This window comes from Watersipora subatra, chromosome 4 (assembly GCF_963576615.1).
Source record: "Watersipora subatra chromosome 4, tzWatSuba1.1, whole genome shotgun sequence".
In the NCBI taxonomy this organism is placed as follows: Eukaryota; Metazoa; Bryozoa; class Gymnolaemata; order Cheilostomatida; family Watersiporidae; genus Watersipora; species Watersipora subatra.
In genome coordinates this window covers 15,002,351-15,029,447 of record NC_088711.1, presented here as the reverse complement: position 1 = coordinate 15,029,447, position 27,097 = coordinate 15,002,351, and the positions used below count along the sequence as shown (strand labels likewise).

Below are 27,097 nucleotides of genomic sequence, written 5' to 3'. Positions count from 1 at the left end.
CTTTAATACTTCCTGTTGTAACTTGACAGGAATGACTACTCTGTTGCCATATAGAAGACAACCTTCAGTGATAGAAAGTGAATCTGAGATCTTGTGGAAGAGTGACAGCTGAGTCTCCTTCATCTCTTTGTTACCAGGCCATCCTTCTGCTGTGTAGCGCATTACTGTGGCTAGTGTTGGGTCTTTCTTTGTCTCCTTTGCTAGAACATTGTAGTCTGTAGAGTTGAGCTGTTGTCCAATAGTGTGAATAGTGCATACTGTATCAACATCATCGTCATCTTCTCTTGCATCAAACTCTTTATCAGGTCCAACTGACAGTCTTGAGAGGACATCTGCATTTTGATGATGCTGGGTAGATCTGTATTCTATGGTGTAGTCATACTGATTTAGTACCAGTGCCCATCTTGCTAGTCTGTTGGCTGCTAGAGCTGGAACTCCTTTGGTAGGTCCTAGAAGTGTGAGAAGAGGTCTGTGGTCAGTTACCAAGATAAACCGTCGACCATACAAGTACTGGTGATACTTCTTTAGAGCAAATATGATTGAGAGAGCTTCTTTTTGTATTTGTCCATATTTCCTCTGTGTGCTGGTCAGTGTTTTTGAAACATTGGCTATTGGTCTCTCACTTCCATCAGGATAACGATGAAATAGTACAGCTCCCAGTCCAGTTTCTGAAGCATCACATGAGATTCCAATGTCAAGATCTGGGTTGAAGTGTGCTAAGACACTATCAGTTGATAGCATATCTTTCAGTTTGTTGAAGCTCTTTTCTTGTTCAGTGCCCCACTTCCAGGTCTCTCCTTTGCGTGTCAGTTTGTGCAATGGTCCTGTGAGTTGTGACAGATTGGGTATGAACTTGCTGTAGAATTGTGTAGCTCCTAAGAAAGATCTTAGCTGAGTTAAGTCTGTTGGGACTGGCATCTGTTGTACTGCATCTGCCTTCTTTCCTTTAGTGATTCCCTTTGAAGTGAGTTTGTGTCCCAGATACTCTACTGTAGGTTGAGCAAAACAGCACTTGTCTTTTCTACATCTGAGCCCTCTTTCTTCTAATCTTTGAAGAAGTCGACGTAAGTTTTGTAGATGGCTCTCTGCATTGGCTCCACTCACTAGTATATCGTCTAGGTATACTGCTACTCCTGGGAGGTCTTGTGTCAGTTGCTCCATGATTTCTTGAAAATACCCTGCTGCTGAGCTTATGCCAAAGGGCAACCTCTTCTGTAGTAGTACTCCTCGGTGTGTTGATAGTGCTAGTCGTCGTTGACTTTCTGGTGCCAACAATATTTGATTGTAGGCATCTGCTAAATCAATCTTTGTGTAGCAATAGCCTCCACCTAGTTTTCTGATTAGATCTTCTGGTAGTGGGATAGGTTTCCTATGTGTTTCTAGCTGATTATTGATAGTCTTGGAGTAGTCTCCACATACTCTGATCTTCCCTGCAGCTTGACCTGTTGTAGATTTGCGTACAGGTACAACTGGTGTTCTATACTGGTTGAATTGAGTTGGTTCCCATATGCCTTTAGCTACACCTGCTTCGTATGCTTGGTTGAGCTCTTCTGTCAAGGCAATAGGAACTGGTCTGGGTCGGCAGAAGACTGGCTTTGTTGAAGGTTTGAAGTTTATCTCTAGTTCAAAGTTCTTGAGACATCCTAGCTCGTCTTTGAATATTTCTGGAAATTCTTTGCACATCTCCTTACACTTGATTTGTAACCTCCCATCTGGCTGGTTCTCTGTGATTGTTGATACAAGGTTCTGTTGTAGCTTGTCATCAATAGAGATGCCTAGTTGCTGTATAGCAGTTCTTCCTAGTAGGTTGAGATCTTGTACAGCACCAATCACAAATGGTAGTCTGACTTCTTTCTGTGCATCCAATTGGGCAGTTAGCTCACATCTGCCAAGCGTCTCTATGAGATGTCCTGAGGCTGATTTGTAGTTAACTGTAGTAGGTTTTAGGTTTGGCTTTCCTAGCTTCTCCCATATTGATTTACAGATGAAGTTGTCACATGCTCCAGTGTCCAGTTCAAGTGTGAAGTTGTCTCCCTCCAGTTTGATGTTTTCAGCAAGTTTCACCATCTTGGTTGATGTGCATTCTATCATCTTTACTGGTTTTTCTGCTGCAGATGATTTCTTTTTCTTGCATGCTCTTTCTATGTGACCTTGTTTAGAACAAAAGTTGCAGGTGGCTGCTTTGAATCTGCAGTCATCCGCTGTATGGTTAGTTCGGTCACATCTGTAGCATAGCTTTCCTTCCTTCTGCTTGTCAGGTGTAGAGTTGTTTTTCTGGATTGGTTTGTATCTTGATTTCTGTTGAGCAACCTTGTTGACTTTAGACGAGTTTCCATAAACTGTCTCTTTGGCAACTTTAGCTGCTTCTTCAGTTTCCTGTGCTACCTGTATAGCTTTGTTGAAGTTGAGTTCATTGTCCTTGACCTTGAAGAGAGATTTGAGAACTGCTTCATTGTTTACAGAGCAGATAAATCTTGTTCTGAGAGCCTCATCTAATGGATCTGTAATGTCTGTGAAGGCACATGTAGTTGCATCTTGACGAATTCTGGCAGCTAACTCTTGAATAGTTTCTCCAGGTTTCCTCTGCATGTCACTCCAATACTTGTAACGCTCTCTAACAATGAAGCGCTTAGGGTCATACTGGTCTTTGAGAAATTCCAGTATTTCATCCATGTTGAGATCGTTGATCTGCTTGGGTGTTGAAAGCTGAGCTGCCATATTACTAAGCTGCTTGTAGAGTGTAGGCTGTTGGTTGGTGAGAAAAGTGCCAGCAATCTTGTCTTGATGAATAGAATTTGCTGCAATGAATGTGTTGAATCTGTCTATGTAATCTGTTAGTAGCTCTGCTGTTGGGTCAAAACCTGGGAAGGCTGGAACAGCGGTTGCAGCTGTTTCTTGTTTCCGTTGTAGGTTTTGTAGTAGTAGCTCCATCAGAGCACTGTCACAAGTTATTAGAGCACTGTCACAAGTCCATGTATTTACTCATTTATTAGTAGATACATGTACATATACAAACTATAATATAAATCAAAAGCACAAATGGCTTATTTCAAATTAAATGCTTCTAATGTAAAGTTTAAAACGTTTTTATCAAAAAGTATAGAGATTATTCTATCACTTGAGATTGTTTTGTTGTTTGAGGTGATGTTATTGCCAGGACGTTTTTTAGATTGACATTGGCAAAACTTGATCGTTGCTGAAATGCTCAAAAGAAAAGACATCTTTTTCTTTTGAGTGTTTTACACACGATCAATTTTGCCGATTTTTCTTGAAGTTTATGCAAAGATTACCTTACTTTACCTGGGATTCGTTAAGAGCAACACTCCGAGGCAGTTCAATTATAAGTTTTACGAGGTTTTACGGTACATTGTATATCACTCACGCTTTTGGAATGGATACTTATTGAATGTACACTCGTATTCTGTGTTCAGGTCAAACGATGAATAGTTTTTTTTAGCTAAGACAACGTATACGTTTAATTACAACAATTTTTAAGACGTTTTAAACATTCAACATTCCGACGTTGATTCAACACGGAATCAACGTCGGAAAACTATTCATCACGGGTTAGCCAGGTCACTCACTCGAGGATTTTCGCCACGCAAATACAAAACAAACACAACATGCTGTTTTTGTTTTGTATGTGCATGGCGAAATCCTTGCGCGCGTGACCCGGCTAGCCCGTGCTATTCATCGTATAGCAGTATAAATCAAATTTCACCAAACCTTTAGAAAAGTCGTTGACAAAAATATTTTGCCGATGGTGGTAATAACGACGCTTATGAATTACGAAAAGTTGAGGTTTACCTCTATGGCTTGGAATAAAGTGATTTTTTAAAGCGATAGCAACCGTTTCGGTAGCCGTTGGGCAAAAAACAGTTCGAATTAACAGTGTTGAGTTCGAGTTATATAGAGCCATTTATCATTGTGTGGGAACGGACCAAGCAAATCCATTCGAGTTAACCATGTGTTCGCTATATCCGAGGGCGAGTTATCCATGTTTCACTGTATTAAAAGTTTTTGCGTTTATCCGCTACTATTGCTCGTCACACCAAGTCTGTTGCTCATTGACTCGCTTGACTGGAGTCATCTAATTTATCTAGTAGTTCTTTTAAAACTTTGAATTTTTGGAAGGTTTTACTCAACTATACTAAACGATTTTACCAAACTGTAATCCTAAGGAGCTGCATCTATCAAATACTCAATTGTAGCATCTACCAGTCAGGTCATACAGTCAGTTAACACGTTTTTCATTACATGGATAGAGGTAATAATAGTTATCTTTATTTATATGTACTATGTTTATGGACATGAGTCTTCGATAGCGTGCCAGAGCTGTATACCTCATTACCACATATCCCAATCCATATTAAAATGTCTTTAAAAAACTTGGTAAGGATTGTATAATGTACTGCCCGATTGCGCCATTGAATCTACTGTATAGTTGAATTTTTGACAACATTTTAATCGAGACTCACAGTCACCACAAGAAGCAAAAAACTGTGAAGTAACAGCGATACTCTTTTTTATACATAGTGAGCCAGTTTGAGTAAAAACAAATGTAACCTCTGATAGAAATACTTTGGTTTATCTTGTCACTTATCTAAAAACAGAGTTATGGAGTGGCTAGCTTTAAAATGTTTCAAGGAAATATTATGACCGAAACAATTTAGTAAATAAACTTTCAACAAACAACAAGCTAGTCTAGCAATGTTTGTTGCTCATAAGCTAACAGTGCACCTTTTTATTCGCTCGAAATATTGTCGAATTTTTGTTTACACCACATCCTTCTTCTGTGATATGTATGTTAACCTTGAGACTATTAAACCATAACTGTCACGAACAACTTTTATCGTATTTACTAGGTAAATCAGACCCGCTGATTCCGATTTTGTACTCAAAATAAAGATTAGTCCACTAACCTTCAAAGTCATTTAGGCTTTTTTAAAGTGTTTCAATGTCCGTTTCGAAAACAACACAATCGGCATTACAAGCTCCACCCATAAATATGTGACGATACCTAGCTTTTTCAGAAACGGAAGTTCGGAATGTTTAGTCCGATTTAAAATAATAGAGATTGGTGTCTTAAAACCCATTATTATCTAAATCCAGCCTGTAAAATAATTTCAGTTTTTTATGAAAGGGATATAAACTATTTAAAATTGCTCGCAGCTTGCTACATGACGTTTAAATGGGCTGGACGCCGAGAAAAATTAGCTCAAAAAGCGCGGTTTTATCACAAGCTAGCGTTGTTATCGCGCTTTTTAAATATGCAATGCTAAATAGCTTATCTACCTTTCTGAAAAGACTGATATTATTTTTAAGGCTGAATTTAGATATTAATGGATTTTAAAACACCCATCTCTATTATTCTAAATCGGTCTAAACATACCTACGTAACTTCTGTTTCTAAAAAGCTAGGTTACGTCACGTATTTATGGGCGGAGCTTGTTATGCCGATCGTGTTGTTTTCGAGACCGATATTAAAACGCTATAAAAAATCCTTCATTACTCTGAAAGTTAGTGGCCTAATCTTTATTTTGATTAAAAAATCGGAATCAGCGTGTCTGATTTACTTAGTAAATACAATAAAAGTTGTTCGTGACAGTTATGGTTTAAAAATATGTGACTAACTTATTCTACAAAAGGTTAGTTGTAAAGTAGCGAGTGGTTCATCCTTTATTCTAAAGTGTTCAGTTCATTAAAGATAATCTTCATTATTGCTTTAGTGTGTAGAGACCATATGATTAACCCTTGTATATATTGTTATATAGTGTATCACAGTTGACTAACCTGGAGGTACTAGACCTGAGTATTAATCGGTGTATTACTGGTCTACCAGATGGTATTGGGGACTTGAAATCATTGAAAAAGCTGAATTTGTCTCGTTGCTGTTTGACTGCTCTCCCTGAAAGGTATGTAATTATATCTTATACATGTATCTCTTTATTTCTTGCATGTATCAAAGCTTATTTAGTAACTACTCGGTCCCCTCACCTTCAACACAATGTTGATAGCCAATCACAAAGAAACTGGTAGCTTGGGTATAGGTGACATCACCTTGGGTATTGGCTGACACGTACCTACATGTCAAATACTCATTCAAATATAAAATAGCAAAGTCACAGTACAGTTGTTTTTGCATGTTTATAGCATCAACACATAGTTTTACACTGACATATTACCTTCATAAATTTTTATTCTCATGAAATTATTTTTTAACTTATTTCTTTAAAAACTTTCTGCATTAAGCTTGACTTTAGTTCACTTTTGTAGATTTTCCTTTTTTCCAAACACAAACTTCTCTATTAATTTGTAGTTTAATTTCAATTGTCCTACTCTTTTCATATAAATAAAAGTATTTTGTAGCCAACTACTTTCACTACACTAGATGTTTTTAATAAATCTCAAGCTTCTAACTAAATGTGGTTGTAATACTGGAAAATGAGTTCCTTCAGTTGTGGTTTCAATCTAGTCATTTATTATTCCTTTATTGTCTAGAGACCGTATGATTAACACTTGTTTATATTGTTATATAGTGTGTCACAGTTGACTAACCTGGATATGCTCAACCTGAGTGGTAATCAGTTCAGTACTGGTCTACCAGATAGTATTGGGAACTTGAAATCATTGAGAGAACTGAATTTGTCTTTCTGCAATTTGACTTCTCCCCCTGAAAGGTATGTAATTATCTCTGATAATATTTATTTGTATGTAACAAAGTTTATTTAGCGACTACCTTTTTCTTTCACTTTCTACATAATACTGATTGTCATTCTGACGGCTGTAAGAAAAGAAGAATTTCTTGCTCACTTTTAATTGGTTTCTTGCTCAACGAAAAATGAAAGAATTGCAAAGGGTAATGTCTCCCTGTTTTCTATGTTCCAAGGCAATTTTGCACCATTCCTGGTTTATATTTTTGAATGGAAGCATTGGTTTGTGGCTGTCAAAAAAAATTATGATATAGCAAAATGACATTATATGTAGTCCAATAGAAAACAAACTAAGGCACTGAACTTCAACATTTAACAATTGCTCTGAAAACATCTTTCGTTGTTTAGTCATTCATGTTCAAGAATGGCTTAGATTGAAACCCGTTAGCTAAGGTGTTGTATAAAGAGTGTAAGCACATATTGGCATATACAGTGGACCCCTGTCATACAATATTAATTTGTTTCAGTGTTGGCATCGTAAGGTGAAAATATTGTATAGAGGGGTATAGAAACCCATGGTAATTATCTAACGCAAGCACCCCCTGGTAAAAAATATGAAAATTTTATATACGTACTGTGCATATTGAAAATTAGTCACACGTATAACATAATCGTTGAATTTAATTTAAACGAGTTTAGCTTAATAAACACACATTTAAGCTAAGTTTTAGTACTGTATGTGTTTTACTGAACTAAACATTAATTTTGTCATCGTCTAAGAATTTATCGCCTATCTGTTTCCGGTTTTGTTTTCACTATTACTTGAAGGAAATAACGCTGAACAGAGGAAAAGCGAGCAGCATATCACTCAGGCGTTGTGGGAGGGATTTTGGCAAATAGCATATCGGCATCCTTATTCTGACGTATTCAGCCCACCGACTGCCGAATTTGAATTTCAAGAAAAACTTTCGATGATATCGTATGGCGAAAAAAAAAAGTCGTATATCCGGGACGAAAAATCATCGTGTGTGACATCATAAGCCAAAAACATCATATAACAGGGAGATCGGAACTCGGGGTGCACTTGTAAATGTTCAGCTTTGGAACTGCTTGTATTTAGGCTATTATCATATTAGATGTGGAGAGGTTATCGAAGTGGCTCTGTAAATGGGATATTTGAAGGCTTGTTCAACAACATTTTATTCTAAAGTGTTATTAAGTTTTATTAAAAATAATATTTACTATTCCTTTAGTATTTAGAGACCATACGATTAACTCTTGTTTATATTGTTATATATAGTGTTTCACAGTTGACTAACCTGGAGATACTAGACCTGAGTATTAATCGGTGTATTACTGGTCTACCAGATAGTATTGGGAACTTGAAATCATTGAAAAAGCTGAATTTGTCTCGTTGCCGTTTGACTGCTCTCCCTGAAAGGTATATAATTATATCTTATACATGTATCTCTTTATTTCTTGCATGTATCAAGGCTTATTTAGTAATTATCCTATCCTCTCACCTTCAACACAATGTTGATAGTCACTCATAAGGAGGCTGATACCTTGGGTATAATGTTCTTGAGTCTGATCAGTAGATACCCAGTAACTTCTCATGTAGGTAGCTTATGATATCCCATGTTCCTCCATATTATTCATAATTGTATACCTTCAACCATTGCTTTTGAATCTTTGAAACTGAAGTAGCTGTGGTGCTACTAGCCTGGCACAGACAGACTATGTAATATAAGGAAAAAATATGAATATAAAGGCAATAATATAAAAACCATAATATGAAGAAATAAGTATTTGCTGATGCTTGGTGTTCATTGGCCATCATGTAATTATCTCGTGACATCTGTTGCTTATCTATTAGTTGTTTGTTAAGTTCTCCTTTTATTCTTATCTATTTGGGTATTACCACTTATAGCATTTTGCGTATTCCCACTTATAGCATTTTTCCAGTTCTAAGCAGGATTTTATTAGGAAATGTGGTGGAGACCAGCAGACCATTAGCATCGAGTGTTCAAGCGAAAAGGTTAACTAGTTACATAGGCTATCAGCCAGAGTGATCGTAAACTAGCCAGTCGGCTGAGTACAATCGGCACAGCTGTAGCCAGCTCGGCTTAAGCCTGGTTCCCATATACCTTACAAAGCACTGGCGACAACACCACAGGCTATTAGCGGTGAAATGAGAACTTAAGCGCCGGTAGGTAGGTAGCGGTACCTACTGCCGGTAGGTACCGCTGGTAGTTGCCGGCGCCAACGCAAAAGTTTGGCGCTGTTCAAATTTCGGGAAGAGCGGCATGCAAAACCTTCTCGAAATGCATTGTACAGGTGAAGGTCAGCATTATCAAAATGGCATGGCGAGCGAACATTTTTTTGCCGTTATTGGCGATGCAGCTTTATGTGAACATAAGCCGCCTAGCGTCGCAAGCGTTTTTTTGCGCAATTTTACCGCTGGAGTCTCGCAATCGATATGGGAACCAGGCTTTACAGGACCAACGTTGGCACGGCGGAGACCATCTCAGCTATGAATGACAAAGTTGACTCGGCTATCAAGGCTATATCCGGCACGACTAAGGCTAGACACATTATAGCTTATAAAGCTTAGCTGGTTGATCGTATGTAGTGACTCAGCTGGCTGAGTCACTACATACGATCAACCAAACATTTGTCTATTAGAGCTTATTATATAAATCGCTCTCAAGACTGAAATACTTTTTTCAGTTATATCATTTGTGTGCTATTGGTTTTTCAAGATGGTAAAATATAGTTGTACAGAATTTATAAATATGTTAGTAAACCGCAACATACATGTATATTTGAATTAGTTTGAAGCCGTGACTTTTTTAATCTAGCAAAACAAAACATTTGTGTTATTCAACTTTTATGGTGGTGAAATGTAATTGGCATACGAGTGTCTCAACATTCAAGATATTTGAGACACGAGGAAAACTCCAAGCAAATTTTTACCTTGAGGTGCGAGACAAATTTAAGATACGAGCATATGAGATGGTTCTCGATGCAATCGCTAACTGGACAAGTTTATGATTGGCCACCTATATGAGAACAGCATTATCCAGTCTTTTCCGCTGGATCAGTTTGAAAATTATATAAAAAGCTAGCTAAAAGTGAAAGAGAAAAAGAGGCAAAAAAAGCCAAGCTGGTAAAGAAAAGTAAAAATTGAAGCTCAGTTAGTAAGTTAAGTTTATTTAATTTAATGTTTGTTGTGTTACGTAGCATCAAAAAAGTGTTGCGTACTGGATGTGTTGCTATCAAATCTCTCACACCACCATTAGCCGTACCATCCGTCTCAATGATAAGAACTCTATACCTTGCTTTACATAATAATGATGCATTTTGTTGCAGATAGAATCGCTAGATACATAATCGCTAAATAGATATTTGTTATTTTGGGAGCGTAAATGGTGAATTAGAACAATTAAAAACACAATTTTCAATGTAATATCCTGTTTTAGGTGTTTTTTTCAGAGTGTGAAAACAGATTAATTTGTATTTGGCTATGTTACGTAGGAAAATTTGCTTTGAGATATGAGAGAATTGACATATGAGCTCATTTCCGTAATGCATTAATGTCGTATGTCGAGGTAGGACTGTATTTCATGTTTCAAAACTCCTCATTGACTTAAAAAAAATAATGCTTGGTTTACATATATTTAGAATACGCTGCACTATTTACTAACTGAAGTAGAGATATATTAGGTGGTGTGAGATATAGTTTAGTATGCGTCTCCTCTAACTTTCATAGCAGTTGTATCCTGATAATTCCAGCCTTATTCAAAGCTAGTAAAGAGTTCATTGAAAATTATCTAAAAGGCATCAGCACCCATGGTTAAATGTTCTATCAATATTGATGTAGAGATTAAAAGTACTTCATTTATAAAGATGGGAACTACACGTCTTTCTTACAGTTTAGGAACTCTGACTAAACTGGAAGATCTGGATCTCAGCCATAATCAGATTTCTGAATTCCTAAGCCTCATCACTCAGCTGGTGAAAGTGAAATCTCTCAACTTGGAATCGTGTGAGCTCATTGATCTACCTGTTAGGTAAGTTATGCATTGTAACTAGATTTTCAGTGACTAGTTGGAATTGGAAACTTGGTGAGTTACATTCCCTTCAATGAAAGTGTTTCTTTCCTTCAAATATATAGTTAAATGTTGACTTGCAACAAAATTCACATTACAGTTATTTGTTATCAAAAGGTTCACCATCTTTTACTCTGTTGTGTTGTATGTGCAAAATATGTGGAAATGTGATTACAACCTCTTAAAAGCTCAAAAACGAATAGTTAATAGCAGCCATCACGAAAACACCGTAGATTGGAATATCTTTATTTTGATGACGTTCTCAAACGATGTGGTTACTGTTTTTGATCACAAGAAATTAAAGGCTCAACATAAAACGCCTCGTAGCACTAGTTTATGACAAACACTTCGGGTTCTACAGCAAAACCCGTATCAAATATAGTCTCGCTACGTTATAGTTTTGTTTCGGCTTGGTCTAATCATCTAGTCGTAATCTGATCATGTTACCTATACCTCCTGCCATATAGCGCAAACAATTTCTCCAGCATTTTTCGACTATCACAGGTGACCCACAGGCTCGTCATGTTTATCAGAAGATGATATGTATTCCTTCAAGTTGAGGTTGAAAAATTAAACAAGTTTTTACGGTAGGTTTTGAGATATCAGTGCTCAAAGTGACAGCATTACAATGATGATGAAATAGACGCATAAGAACAATAGACATTGTTTAATTGAATGCGTGAAGTATATTTGTGAAAATATTTCGACAAATGAGGTTGCAGGAAAGTATAAACAAAAACCATTCTGTTCAACTATGTCCCATTTGAGCCGTTTTGGAAAGAGATTCCAATCTATGGCATTTTCGTGATGGCTGCGATTAACTGTTCATTTTGAGCTTTTAAGAGCTTGTAATCACATTTCCACATATTTTGCACCTACAACACAGCAGAGTAAAACATGGTGAATCTTTTGATACCAAATAACTGTAATGTACATTTTGTTGCAAGTAAACCTTTAAAATCAGTAATCACTGGGTTTCTTTGCTTCAAAGATACCTTCATTCCATCTTTTCTTGTTGTTTTATCAGAACGAAAGTAACAAATATAAATGCTAACAATGCAAAACCTCATGAAATCTTTTAATGCTATTTTTATCTAAAAGTATAATAGCATTCAACTTTTATTGCTTTTATTTAACAATCAACTTCCTCAACACAAATGGTCACTGTTTTTAGCATTTATTTTTGTGACCAAAGATTCGGTCTTTGATCATTATTGCAAAAAATTGACCCACAATCATGGCTTATAATTTATCACTTTTTTCTCAAATGCAGCTAGCGCATGCTCTCGACTCGAAGGCGAGCGAGATGGTTGCTTGCTCTTGGAACTCTCCAGAATTTCTTTTTCTCACATTACACACTAAGTGGCTCACACTAACCCTGCTCGCCTGTTAGTGGCTCATGTTACTTAGCTATCGAGTTAATTTAACTCCTGCTTACAATTACACAATAACTTATGGGATGTAGAGGTCAAAACATACTAATATACAACTTCCTTTGAAGGATGAAATAGTTCTTAATTTCAAGCGAACAGACTGTATTTATTGATTTAAGAAATGTGACTCTGTAAAAACAGAATATATCTCTATTACTTATATACTAATCATTTCTTTATTTTCATTGTTTATATATTAATCATTTTTTTAGCTTTAGAAATCTTGTCCATCTGAAGGTTCTAAGTATGAGAGAGAGCAGGTTGTCAGAGTTACCGCAATGTGTGTATGAGTTGTCCAGCCTAGAAAGACTGGATTTGTCAAACTCAAGTACATTGCAATCTCTACACCCTAAGATAGTCACAATGGAACACTTGAATACAATCGATATCATGGACTGCAAATCGTTGATATCTCCGCCTGCCGCTATGTTACTTCAATCTTCACTATCACAACTGAATACTGTGCATCAATACTACCGCGATGAAGCCAGACGTGCCGAAAACCGACCATCAATTGTCGTTGCGAGTGTCATTGGCTGTTCCGGTGCTGGTAAAACTTCTTTAATCAAAACGCTGCAATCAAAGACGAAGCAAAGGGTGCTCACTGAATCAGTTGGTGCATCTACAAAAGTTTTCAGTTTTGAAGAGGTTTTTCTAAAAAACGCTGACAAGACAATCTTACGATTTATTGACATGGGAGGCCAAAATATCTACCACCCCGCTTATCATCTTACTTTCCGTAAAAAATGTCTGGTAATTGTGGTGGTCAACATGAGACAGTACAAAACACTAAAATCTGCATATGGAAAAAAGGAAGCTGTAAGGCGGTCATATTTTGATTGGCTGGCCCATCTCTATCTCTCTGAGCCTACCTTGCCTCCTCCCAAGCTGGTGCTAACTCACAAGGATGAGTTTTGTGAGAAGGAGTTTCAAGATTTGAAGAAAAGTATCACATCTACATTCAATTCCTTGCGAAATGAGATTGTGGCTGAAGACAAGCGCACACACGCGCGACCTCTCTCATCCAACAACTTTGGGCATACTGATCTACCCGTGTTTTGCGTAAGTGATGTGTTTGAAGTTGGTCAAGAGCAATGTTATGATGAGTTTGAAAACTTGAAGGATTCACTCTCTCAGGCCTGTTTGCAATATGTTGAAAAACCAGAAAAGGATTGGATGGCTATTGCCACTACTATTAGTCAATTAGGTGGCTGTTTTCTGGATCGAGCCGAAACGTTTGATAAACTTCGTGAAACCTACTCATTGAATCAGAAGCAGCTTGAGGATGTATTGGAGTACATGCATGACTCTGGTCAAGTCTTATGGTATAAAGATTTGAGTCCACTTTCGCAAACCGTCTTTCATAAAATCTCAACAGTGACAAGCCTGATAAAGGTGTTCTACGATCATCAAACGATTGCTAAGCAAGAAAGTCAAGAGCATTCACTCGTCCCTTGTCTCAATGATGTTGTTCAGAAGTTTCAATTATCTGGGATCATAGACAAAAGTTTGCTTGGGGATCTTATTCATTCTGAAAGTGAGTTTAAGACAGATCTCCAAGTTGATATAGCAATAGCTCTGCTACAGTCGTTTCATCTTCTTTACGGACCAGTTCAACTCACTTCTCATGATAAAAGTTACTTGCTCCCTTACTACTTTCAAGGCTATATGGAGAGTTTCACACCTCCAGATGAAAATTTGGTTTTTCGAGTTCAGCTAGAATTCGGAGGCTATGCATTGCCTCATACTGCGTTTCATAGCATGGTTCTGATGTTCTTGGAAAAGTTTTTTCATCCGCTTGATAAGGTGGTAGTGAAAAAAAATGGAGCAATGGTTGAATCAAGTCACACGGACTTTGCAGTTTCGTTTGTGCATGATATCAAGGGCCAAGTCGCTACAATAGAGCTATCTGATAAGGCACACAGTATCAATGATTTGTGGAAGCAGCTGGATGTCTTCACCGATGAAATCATAACCAAGGTACTGAATACCTGGAAGGCAGTCAGAGTAAAATGCATTTTCTTCTGTCCACATTGCCTACTAACGTCAAAGGCTCATCCTAAAAAGGAGACGAATCCTTTCTGGTGCTGTCTCTCACCTCAACTTTCACGCGATTCAGATGGAACTCGGCTGGTCTCATGTGGCGAAGAACAAGGCATAATGTCTTGTCTTCGGTATCCATGTAAGCGGAATTTTCATTGCATATTTGATGTGTTTGGTCTTTTGATGTGCTTTATACTTCATAGCTATTGTGATGTGTCAACACAAGTATCATATTGTCTTTCAGCATTTAGATTGGCCCATTGTAGCAGCTAAATGACTGCAGGCATCTACTTGGTTTGTTTTTCTATTTTGTACTCCGGCTGTTATGTGTTAATTTACAGGCAAACCTCTTACTTCTGATGGGATGCGTAACCTGGAGAACTACATCAGGAAAGTAACTACACCGACGACAGGTACATTTTTAGACTGTCTAAAACTATAAGTGAGTCAATTATGAGTATCAGCTTACATTAATCAAAGTAAACACTGTGTAAACTGTGATAAGACATCAACATAACATAAACTGTTTCCAAGGGCAGGACGAGAGATAGCATAAAATGTATTAATATCATCAATAAGTGTTCAGACACAAATCTAATTGGTTGTTGTTCAATGCAGCCAATTACTGCACAATTCATGTTAAAAAAATCCAATAAAAAGTTAAATTATAGTTTAATGAAAGGCATGGTTTTGATTTTTTGGCTGTTTTTAATGGTGACTATGTTCTTAGATGACATGATAACGATATCTCAGCTGAGGTGATGGGACTTTTTCCTGGTCATATTTCAGGTGTTCAGTGCTCTGAAGACATGGATGATGATGCTGCCACCAGATTAGTGGGTGATGAGGATGGAGTAAGTGACATATCAGATGGAGAAGACTACTTGTATGGAGACCAGGGTGAGGGTGTTGATTTTGTTAATATGGAGACTATTTCTCTCATTCCAACATCAAGGAGAAGCATTAGAGAGCTCTACCTTAACACTGATCAGGTAATTGTTTACTGACTGTAACTATCAAACTACAAAATATTCTACTGGATATGGCCAACTCACACACTCATCTGCATCACATTTTTTTAAGACTATTTTATACCCTCTTTCCATTAGAGACGCCATAACATTAGTTTTTATTAAGCTGTACGATGTTCCTAAATAGTACATATTCTCATCATTCATTGAAGCAGTTTACTTTATGGTCTTCATGAAAATAGATTGTAGATAGTAGAAGTAGATAGAAAGTAGATTGTTATTTTATTAACCGTTTACTGTCTAACCTTAGACGTCACGTTTTATGGTAAATATCATAATACTTTGAAGGTTGACTTGCAACAAAATTCACATTACCGTTATTTAATATGAAAAGATTCACCGTGTCTTACTATGTTGTGTTGTAGGTGCAAAATATGTGAAAAGGTTATTACAAGCTCTTAAAGGCTCAAAAACGAACAGAAAGTCGCAGCCACACGAGACCGCTATAGTTTGGATTCCCTTTCCAAAACAGCTCAAATGTGATGTAGTTGTGAGAGATGGTTTCTGTTTACACTTTCTTGCAACCTTATTCGTCGAAAAATTTTCACGAATATGCTTCACGCATTCAATAAAACTATGTCTATTGTTCTTACGCGTCTGTTTTATCATCATCGTAATGCTGTCACTTTTAGCAGTGATATCTTATAACTTACCGTAAAAATTCGTTTAATTTTTTAGCCTTAGCTTGAAGGAGTACATATCATTGTCTGATAATCATGACGAGCCTGTTGGTCACCTGTGATAATCGAAAAGTGCTGCAGAAATTATTTGCGAAGTATTGGGTCACATGATCTATATTTGATACGAGGTCTTCGGTAAAACCCGAAGTGTTTGTCATAAACTAGTACTACGATAAGTTTTATATTAAGCTTTGTATTGGCCTTTCAATTCACGTGAGAACATACGTGACAAGACGTTCACCAAATTTCGTGGCTACGTCAGAGAAATAAATAGATTCCAATCTACGGCGGCTTTTCGTTTTTGAGCTTTTAGGAGCTTGTAATCACATTTCCACATATTTTGCACCTACAGCACAACAGAGTAAGACATGGTGAATCTTTTGAGACCAAATAACTGTAATGTGAATTTTATTGCAAGTCAACCTTTACTAGTATGTATTTACAGCCTTTTTGTTGAAAAATCTTCTCCATACAACATTGTTATACAACTTGCTTCATGAAATTTTTATTATTAAGTTGTGGTTATGATACAAGTTTAGTTTATAGAATAGATCTGTTTCCATGTTGATTAGTTGAAGAGCTGCCATAGATAAATATTGCTAGGTGCAAGCTACAGCAGTTTTGCAAAACACACACAGACAAGATGTAATCTAGGAGTGTGTTAATCTGCTCTGTCATATGCCTATATTATATGCTACAGAATGCAATTACAAAATTAACTAACTTGTTTAATGATGCTAATTATGAAAAACTAGTTTGTAAAAAACTAATCAAATAATAGTAAGATACATTTTTATTAATTATTGTAGCAATTTGTTCCTATTGTGTAACCAAATTGGGTACTGGTCACAAGGTGGCATAACTTGCACAAGGTGTCATCACTTTTACAAGGTGTCATAACTTGCATAAGGTGTCATCACTTGCATAAGGTGTCATCACTTGCATAAGGTGTCTTCACTTGCATAAGGTGTCATCAATTGCACAAGGTTTACGTAAGTTTTACTTAAGAGAAACAATATTCGATGTGTTTTGAATATTTGTTAATGTTATTTTAGTGAAATTTCTGTAGCTGAACACCTTTCTCATAAATTGTGTTGTCGGAATTTCATAAATCTCTATCATCTCTTTTTTGAGAACGTAACATTTTCTACATACTGATTGTCTGTTTAGCCTACCATTTGCATTGTTTACCTCTGGCTGTTCACTTCACTGGACAGGTTTATAAGATGTCGTCTCCCCTGAGAGGCAGAGCACTCATTATTAACAACAAGACTTTTTCTGTACCTGGATATTCCATGCGAGTCGGGTCAGATGTGGATGTGCAATATCTGTGTGATCTATTCACTGGTCTTGGTTTCGAGTCCATTGTGAAGATGGACTTGACTGCTCAGGTTTGTCAACTAAATAATAATACCATCTAATGGCATAATACACCATTTCTAATTGTTTTTTACTTACATGTAATGTAAGTAAAAAAACAATTAGTAACTTACATTTTACTCTATGTACTTTTTACATGTATCTAATATAAGTTTAATAATAGCAGGTATTTGTTACAGTGGATCCCTTCACATAGTCCTCTACATGTATTAACTTTGTAGTGATTGGGAGAATTCTTTCAGAGGCCTCCGCCAATTTGTAGTGTGCTCGATATTTATTAAATACATATTAATATTTATTTAATAATGATAATTATCTGGGCAGTTTTTAAAAGTTCCTTATCATACATTAGTCAAATAAAAGACAGCATAAACATCTCTATTCTTGTTTAACCATTGTGAATCATCCGTGAGTCGCAATAGTTAATTATATCTTCATAGTTGTTCATTGTTTGTGATCACACACAACATCCATGCTGGTGACTCGAGTATTTGATAATCTTTTGAATAGTCAGGTCTAGCAAATTTATATTTGTGTCTATAGGCTAACTGTTATGTATTGCTGTGCAGGATATGAAATCTGTGATCCGTGAGGAGACAAGAAATGAAGACCATGGTGATTATGGCATGTTTATACTCGCCATCATGAGCCACGGTAGTGAAAATGATCGCATCTCTGGTACTGATGGACATGACATCAAATTGTCAGACGTTCATGATTTGCTCTCTGCAGGCAATTTCTCAGGAATGAGAGGAAGACCAAAATTCATCATCATTCAAGCTTGCAGTGGAAGTATGTATTAATAAGTACAACCCCCAGAGTCACTGTTTCATCACCATTCAATCTTTGAACATTTCAACGTTCTAGGTTACCCTCTTCTTGTTGTGTTCGTCCATTAAACTTAACATTTGTTCTACATCTCATAAAGGTGGTGACTCAGACAGTTCAACATTGATGAGGTCATGTGAAGTGATAAATAAGGCAAGTTGAATGGGCAAGGAGTAACTTTGAACACAAATACTTGTCCCAGGGTGATAGATAACTGGCTAAAATACTCAATTTATATCTGCATGTTGAGTTACCTGCTTCGGGTGATGTTTGCAGCTTTCCCTCAGCTCCCTTCCATCTCTAGACTAATCAGACTATAATATAACATTGCTGAGGCAATTATTATCAATAACTGCTGGAGATGAAAATGTCAGTTCCATGCTCTCATATCTCATATTATCAAGAGTCTCTGTCTACTGGCTAAAATACAGTGAAACTCGGATAGCTCGCCCTCGGATAGCTCGAACACAGGGTTAACTCGAACGGATTTGTTTGGTCCGTTCCCACGCAATGATAAATTGCTTTAGATAACTCAACCTCAACTTCGTTAACTCGAACATTTTTTTTGCCCAACGGCTACCGAGACGGTTGTTATCGCTTTAGATTATCACTTTATTCCAAGTCATAGAGATAAACATCAACTTTTAGTAGTTCTCAGGCATCGTTATTACCATCATCGGCTGAATTTTTTTGTTAACAACTTTTCTAAAGGTTTGCAAAAAAAATCAAATTTTACCAAACATCCGCTTAGCGATGGCCCTTCGAAAGCAAGGAAAAGCGAGGTAACCTTCGAACAAACTTAAATTAAAATCGAAAAAATTGCTCTTGGTTAAAACGCTAAAAAAGTGTATTTTCTTCTTAGCATTTCAACAGCAATCAAGTTTTGCCAATTTTAATCTGAAAACGTTTTGGCAGTCACATCACCTAAAATAACAAACAAATTTCAAGTGGTAGAAAAATCTCTATACTTTCTAAGAAAATTTTTTTAAACTTTACATTAGAAGCTTTTTAATTTGCAACTAGCCATCTATGCTATTTATTTATATTATAGTTTGTATATGTACATGTATATACTACTAAATAAATACATGGACTTGTGACAGCGCTCTGATAACTTGAACACTCTGATAACTCCAACACTTTTGCTCGGTCCCGTGAAGTTTGAGTTATTTGAGTTTGTCTGTACTCAATTTATATCGTGCATGTTGAGTTACCTGCTTTGGGTAATGTTTGCAGCGGTCCCTCAGCTCCCTTCCATCTCTAGACTAATCAAATTATAATATAACATTGCTGAGTCAATTATTATCAATAACTGCTGGAGATGAGAATGGCAGTCCCATGCTCTCATAACTCATATTATCAAGAGTCTCTGTGATACAGTATAATATATCACACGCTGATGTTTGTTCACAATTGTTATTAACGACTGTTTATTCCACTCTTAGTTTATAACAGGTAATTGCCAGTGATCGATAGAAAAGGTATTTTAATTCAGTTTCAGAGTTACTAAGTGTTGGGTAAATGTTCTTTCACAGTTAATGAAACAACTAGTAATTTTCACCTATGGTTTTATATACCATATTTTTTGGACTATTAGCCGCTACTTTTTCAGATGTTTTGAGCCATGCGGCTTATTTAGAGGCTGCGGCTATTCTGTGTTTTTTTTCACAGCTAGGTCGTACTAGTTGGAATCTCCAGTTAGTGCGCAGCGTCTAGCGGTGAAAGAAACGAAACAATGCCTAACGGTACTGTTCCATTAGGCACTGGGTTAAAAAGCGGTAGTTAATACGGAACAATGCCTAACGACACTGTTCCGCTTTAACCAGCAAAGTTGCTGACGTGTTAAAAACCACTGATATGAGCTCTGTGGCCTATACAGAAGGTGCGGCCTATGTATTGTATTGTTTTATTATCAGTTTTTTAAAAATAAAGCAGATGCGCTTATATAGGGGTGCGACTAATGGTCCGGAAAATACGGTGTTCAGCTTCTGCAACATTTTACATGTATTCTACTGTACTTGGTTTACACAAATGAGACATGTGCTTAAATAGCTTTGAGACCCTTAGCCTGAGAACTTACAGCAAGACATGTCATGTCGGGTTTGTTCAGTAAACCCGCTATAAACTCTGAGCACGTTTATCAGGATTGTTTGATAGGGTGACACGTAGGACACCATTATCTTGTAGACAGAAGAGATTTGGGTGTAGAGTCAGCGGTCAGACATTCTCGTGACTCGCAGCTGACTACTGATGCTCCAAGCATTGCGAGTGATGTCAGGCATCTCGATCCAGATGATTTGATCTTCATCAAATCATCCTTTGAAAGTAAGTCTGTTGCATCACTTACTGCCAGGTGCCAGACTTCCAAGCGGTCCTTCTTAAAGATTGGCTGCAGTAGCTACATTACTATGAATACCCACATGTTGAAATCTAAATATCTGAGGGACATGTTAGTTTACTGTAGACATGTTTCTATAACTTCTTTGTTACAGAAGAAAACATGAAAATTTGAAAGAAAAAACTATGTCACTGATATAGCAACCATTACTCAGTTTTACTGTCAGTATTTGCTGAAAGTCAACCTATAGTGAGTCTTCGCTGAAGATTCTTTCAACTAGTTAAAGTGGTGCCTTTACATCTTTCATAATATTACTACATTTCTTGATTTATATTACAGCTTATGTGTCACTGAGACATGAAACAGGTGGTTCACTGTTTATTCGATGTTTAGTTGCCACCTTTAAGAAGCACGCCTGCCATCGGGATATTCTTGCTCTGCTAGAAATCGTGAGTTTGCTCGTAAAATTTCCCACCTTTAGTAACCACTGATGAAAACATAACATTTTAACAATTGCCTTGATTGTTACTGATTTCATCTTTTAGGTTAAGGAAAGAGTGAGAAAAGGAAGCCTAGAACTGTCTAGAATATATCCAGAGGTAGCCAGTGGTCAAATACCAGTGTATTGGAATACTTTGACAAATTACCGAAAGGTTTATTTCTTTCCTGGTTTACAAGCAGCAAGGTTGTCTGGGCTGGAGAGTTGAAGGTTTAATCATCTTCAATGTGAACCAAGATTGGAAAAATATGCACCATTCTCATGATTATTGATATATTTTACAAGTATTATTATATGCCTTTTGATACTCCGCATATGTAATACTAACGTTTCATATCACATAATGAGTATATAAATGCTTTATACGGCAAGAATTGCTTTCAATTTTATCATTTAGTAATCTTATTGTAGATTTTGTATGCCTAAAATATAATATTTAAAATGTTTTACAATGAGTCCAGTATTTATCAAAGAATAAAAGCTGTTCACAAAGGAGGTATGACAACTGTTAAACGGATGCCTTTTTGGAACTTATTTCAGGGTATTTTCTACATTAGTCTGCAAGAGTTTGGCCGCTGTTGTATCGTCTATGGATATCAAATATCATCAACTTGAAGTACTCTACTGATTAATATGTTGACTTTTTATTATTAAGCAGTTTTGTTAGGAGTTGTCACATATGTGACAACTGTTACACGGATGCATTTTAAAATTATTTTTGGACATTTTCTACACTAGTCTGCAAGAGTTTAGCAGTTGTTGCAAAATCGCCCGTAAAATATCGTCTATGAATATCAAATATCATCAACTTAAAATACTCTACTGATTAAAATGTTGACTTTTTATTACCAAGCAGTTTTGGTAGACAATGCTAATTTAAAGCTGTTGTGTGTTCTTTTGCAGTTTGCCTGTTATATTATGGTTGATTAATTTATGAAACTGTTCAAGTACAGCATCAATAGAAGCTGTTGTTTTTCAATTTTGACCAGCCTAAAATGTGAAAACTGCAAGGTAGCTGTGATGGTTTCTATGTTCCATCAGACAAAAGCAATGCTGAGACTGATACTCTAATACTTGCACTAATCGACCACTTTTAGGTATTTCTGAATAATTGTAGAACTATGTAATTTCTGTGCTTTATCAGCACACCTGATACTCTAGATGATAATGATGACATATCACATCTCATCGAGATAACATACTGATAGCGAGTTGTGATACTGTAGACTGCCAAGATACTAGTATATGTAGTTGAGATACCCCAATATGTGGTATTCATGCCAAAGTGCAGCGACAAAGAAAATTATGTTTTTAAGGCTAACTATAAGACGCTCGTTATTCAAATTGATATTAAGAACTCCACTGACTTGACGCTTGACGTTATATAGAATATTTTATGTGGTAGGAAACAAGAACAGGACATAAATTATTTACGTTATAAGAAATTCACGTTACCGAAGTTTTACATTGTAGAAGTGTCTACTGTCGCGCCGAGCGACAACAATCACACATTTTCACCCCGAGTAGACGACGATCGCGATGTTGCACCAGATATAATAACCAGTGTTAGCTAAGGTTTTGTCACTTGAGAGCCTGATAGTCAGTGGTACAGATAGTTAGTTACATGTATATGAATGATATCATTGTAAATGAAGCTATTGTGAGCGCTAGCTAATTACGGCTAGTTACCAGAGATCTAGTGACATTAGCAGATGCTCATATATTAAGACTTACTGTAGTTGACAGTTATAAGCGAGTATATACACGTGGCTCAGTATCGCTATTAGTATTTGAAACAGCAAAAGATGATTTGCAGTCATTGTGGGGTAATTGCTGCTTGGCCATCTCAGAGGCCTAAACTTAGCAATCATGTGAGAATAGAAAACTAGAAATTATGACAAACTCAGCAAATGTATATAAATAGATTAATTCAGCAATCATGTATAGCCATCATCCGAAGGTTAGTGATTTGACCAGAATGCCTGAAGACAACTCGAGGTGATCACCAAGTTAATCAAAGCCTATTCAAACAAAACTTCATATTATACGGATCTGATCGGAGGACAATAAAGCTGAAAATTCAATCGGGAGTTCCGAAGAGATGGCTCAGGCAAATAGAACAAAAGTCCAGTGTAGATGAAGTTGAACGAGCGCTGAATGGCGATGTTTCAGACGTCAACAGAACTGCCCCAATTTCACCAAACTCATCACTTAGGTATCCAAATGATGATGTATTTAGCTGATGCAAGAATTGAAGACTGTGTTTCCAAGAATTGGTAAGAGCTGAACGAACTTGGTGCAAATTAGCAGCTAATATACCTCATGTAAACCGTGTACCCTATTTGACAATTACCGATTGCCAACCCAGCTGCTTCGCATTATGGTACCAGTTCAAAGATGAGAAGGCTTGGCCAGTGACACAGACTCTGTTAAAAGTATTTTGTTACACAGAACCATCTCAGGATTTTTTATCTAATAATGGACCTTGCTTTTGAAGTGATCAGTTCGTAGCAATTTTATGCAAAAATAGAATGTGCACCATTAGTTTAGTTGTGATTATTGGCCGGCGGTCAACGGAATAGTTGAGCGTAACCACAAGACCATTAAGAAGACGGTTAATCGCTCTGACAAAACTGTTACCAAAATAGTATTTTAGACACCACACCTGCTAAGGACAAACTTACTTTAATTTTAGCCAAAAAATGAGAGTAGATTCAGCTGCAGTAACAACTGGCAGAGACATACATCAGATTTTTAGGTATATATCGGCCTTAAAATTTTATAACCAAATCCATTTTACAAGATCATGAAAGTTACTAGATGTCACTTTTGAAATTTTGAAAAAAACTGAATTAAACAAACTTCGTCGACACCAAACATTAAGTATATAATGTCAGTGGTTAGAGTACGACCTGATTAATTTCCTAAAGACACAAGACAACTGAAGTGGACAACTTGACCTAGTCTGCTGTCAATAGTTGTATTGATCAACGTTCTATGAGTAAAAATTTGGCAAAACTCAGAAACAAGTTGATATGTTAAGGAATTGTCCATCTGCGCACTACACTTTCATTGACTGAAATGCTATGGAAAAACGTGTTGATTAGTATATAATAATGCTTTTTATGGAATCATGGCAAACTTGTACTTAAGGAAGTTCTTACTATTCTAACAGACAGAAATGACATAAAAAATATTAAAATAGTTAACATTATTAAGATAAATTGGTTTCTAAAGAATAACTTGAGTTTTGCAACTGTCATGTCAACATTAACTTGTTACATTTGGATTGTCCATCTGATTAAGTCATTGAGTAGTTCAACACACAACATATAAACTGTTGCTACAGGCAAGATTGAGCCAGTAAATCAACCAATAATTGCTCACTACTGTGTAAAAAGTTTGAGTAAATGTTCATTCACAACATTATTTTATAGTTTGGTAGATTCAGTCTTGAATTAGGTGTGTCCTAGCAACAAATTCGGAGCAGTGTGCAATTATTTCCAAAATGGAAGTTTGTACAAAACAGTTGATGAATTGCGAGAAAGTAGAAATAGCTGGGTGGTGAGGTGGTAAGTCAACAAGACGCCATTAAAAACACTTTATCCAGCTTTAGTAGGTTATTGGGTATTTAAGTCATCAACGATTATATTTTAATTGAAGATGGCGAGAAAAAGTCATTTAATGCAACTTCAGATAAACTTAAGATACTTTATGGGTAATCTCACTGTTGCATTTCATAATACAGTATTTGTCGTGTCTCTGTTTACCTTATGCTCTGAAAACTGGTTTTTTTTGTTAAAACTGTTTATGTTTCACTTTTCTGCAGAAAATTTTGCTTTTTGTTGTGAGGTAAAATATATGGCCTTTGCAGGTTACTTAGGTATGTAATTATTTTGCATTCATCATCCTGTTGTTGATGAAAAGATTTAGTCTCATTACACCTGAAGTCGCTTCACAATTCATGTGTAAACACATATTAGACAGGTTTTTAATTTCATCAATTTAATTATTTCATTATCTATCAAGATTTATTCCCTCTCTAATTCATGGCACTTCATTCTGTACCAGATTTATCCTGGAACTGAATATACTGTAACCCTTTGTGCATGAGATTTGGTACAGAAGTAAATGTGGCTGGATGCCTTTCCTAACAGCACCAATGGTCCTTCTGTGATTCGAACTACTGACCTTCTGATTATATCAACTGTGCACTAACCACTGAGCTACGGTTGCTCAGTATGTGATCAGAGGTTATGTGATCAGATGCTAGTAATAAGCTCTTGACAGTCAAACAGAATTAGTGTTTGCATGCACTTAAACTGTCACACAGCAGGTGTACTATTATTATCGGACAAGTATAACTGGAGTGGCTCAGAACATGGTCACTTGACGGGGGAATTTTCTGTTTTTGTCACATGTCTTGCACATGCCCAGTTGCATTTAATCATGTATCATGATTAATATTAGACACTGGCCACAATGCTATATTCTATCACAGCAATATTGCAATAACCCACTACTAATAACACAATACTGTTAAGAAATATAAGATAAGATATTATGCAAAAATGTGCATAAATAGTTGCAGAATCTTGCATAAGATTGTTGTACACAGAGAGGTATTTGGAAAATGTATAGAAAAATAGAGAAATGTGTAAAAAAAATATAAATCTCAAAAAAATTGGTAGGATTTGGCATGAGATATTAAATATTAGACAAAAACAGAAAATTTCCCGTCACGTGACCAGGTTCTGAGCCACTCCAGTTATACTCGTCCCTGGATATTCACCTAGTATCTAATAATTTGTCAAATATTTCCAAATTATTGTTGAGTGATTTTTTATTTAAGTTGTGCTCACAAGGCAAGTAATTTAGTTTTTAGATATCATGTTGATAATATGCTGGCAGCATTTATGTTGTGTTGTCAGTTAGTAAACTTTCATTCAATATTCTCATGTTTGTCTTGTTTGTGTTTTGAATGTGCCTCACAGGTGGACAGCCTTACTTAAAGGTGGACCTTACATAAATATAGATCACAAAGCTAGTCACCTGAGCAATTCACATCAGTAACCAAATCACAAACATGATTCCCAGAGTGAGGACCTAGTATTGCTTGATTAACAATTTACAGTCACGCATGAGCCGAACAAAACGAGCCTCAGTGTGGAGTTTCTTGTACTCAACCTAATCCAAAATAGCACTGACCTGTCTAATCAATAGAATAGATTCAAGGATGAGTTCAATTTATGTCTCACAGGCGCAGAGAAAATAAATGCTGATGACAAAATATAGGTAGAAACTTTTGACATGCATTGGTCCACTGGCAAATGATATCTTTTGGACATTCACATTTGGTACTGGCAAATCAAAAGATGTCTATTAGGATGTCACTGAAAAGTTTGATGCATCCTGTAATCATCACACAAATAAATTAGTCAAACAGCATCAACTATTCTCACTCAAACTAAATGCCAAGACAATCGACAAATATGTCACAGCGCTGCACAATGGTGCACAGGAATGTCAATTTGATCAGATGTAGGATGGTGTCATACTTCGGACTCTCTTATTAGACATTAGTAATGACCATTTAAAGAGAAAGTTATTTAATGATGCTGGAGGTGATACATGGCTTAGATTGAAACAGGCTATAAAAAATAGAACAGGCTATAGAAAACTGAACAAATGGCAAGGCATAACTACAGTCTGGAGAGTCAGCGTAGGATGTTGCTGGTAAAAATAGATTCATGAAAAAAGGTGAGCAAGATGGCGCAAGGTCCTTTTAGGCAAGAAAACAAAGAAACAGAAGAGTACAAAAATTGTGGACAGTCTCATCCTTCATGAAATAATCCAGTTTGAGTCACAAGTGTTATTGCTGTAAGAAATACAACAACTAGAAGGACAAGTTCACTCCAAATGATCCATGAATTTGGTGGAGGATACAAAAGGTTAAAAACTTTCTGTTATGCATGCAAGTAGTGAGAAAAAAATAGAGCGCTATGTTACACTATTCATACTTGAGTCAATAGTAGTCAACAGCACATCAGGTTTCGGCTTGTCACAGGTGCATTCTGCAATATCTTAAAACAGTGGCCTT

At 36.5% G+C, this 27,097-nt stretch overlaps 1 protein-coding gene across 1 annotated transcript in view; it reads left to right on the top strand.

Annotated features, from left to right (window-relative positions):
* LOC137393964 (malignant fibrous histiocytoma-amplified sequence 1 homolog) overlaps window positions 1-21,413 on the top strand; it is a 41,678-nt gene extending 20,265 nt beyond the window's left edge. The window contains exons 5-16 of the mRNA XM_068080680.1: window positions 5,775-5,915; window positions 6,540-6,680; window positions 7,954-8,094; window positions 10,589-10,726; window positions 12,411-14,380; window positions 14,583-14,654; window positions 15,031-15,233; window positions 17,170-17,343; window positions 17,902-18,124; window positions 20,348-20,485; window positions 20,838-20,947; window positions 21,044-21,413. Coding sequence (XP_067936781.1) covers window positions 5,775-5,915; window positions 6,540-6,680; window positions 7,954-8,094; window positions 10,589-10,726; window positions 12,411-14,380; window positions 14,583-14,654; window positions 15,031-15,233; window positions 17,170-17,343; window positions 17,902-18,124; window positions 20,348-20,485; window positions 20,838-20,947; window positions 21,044-21,205 — 3,613 coding nt within the window. The 3' untranslated portion in view covers window positions 21,206-21,413. The remainder of the gene's footprint in view (window positions 1-5,774; window positions 5,916-6,539; window positions 6,681-7,953; window positions 8,095-10,588; window positions 10,727-12,410; window positions 14,381-14,582; window positions 14,655-15,030; window positions 15,234-17,169; window positions 17,344-17,901; window positions 18,125-20,347; window positions 20,486-20,837; window positions 20,948-21,043) is intronic.
* Window positions 21,414-27,097: the final 5,684 nt, after the last annotated feature.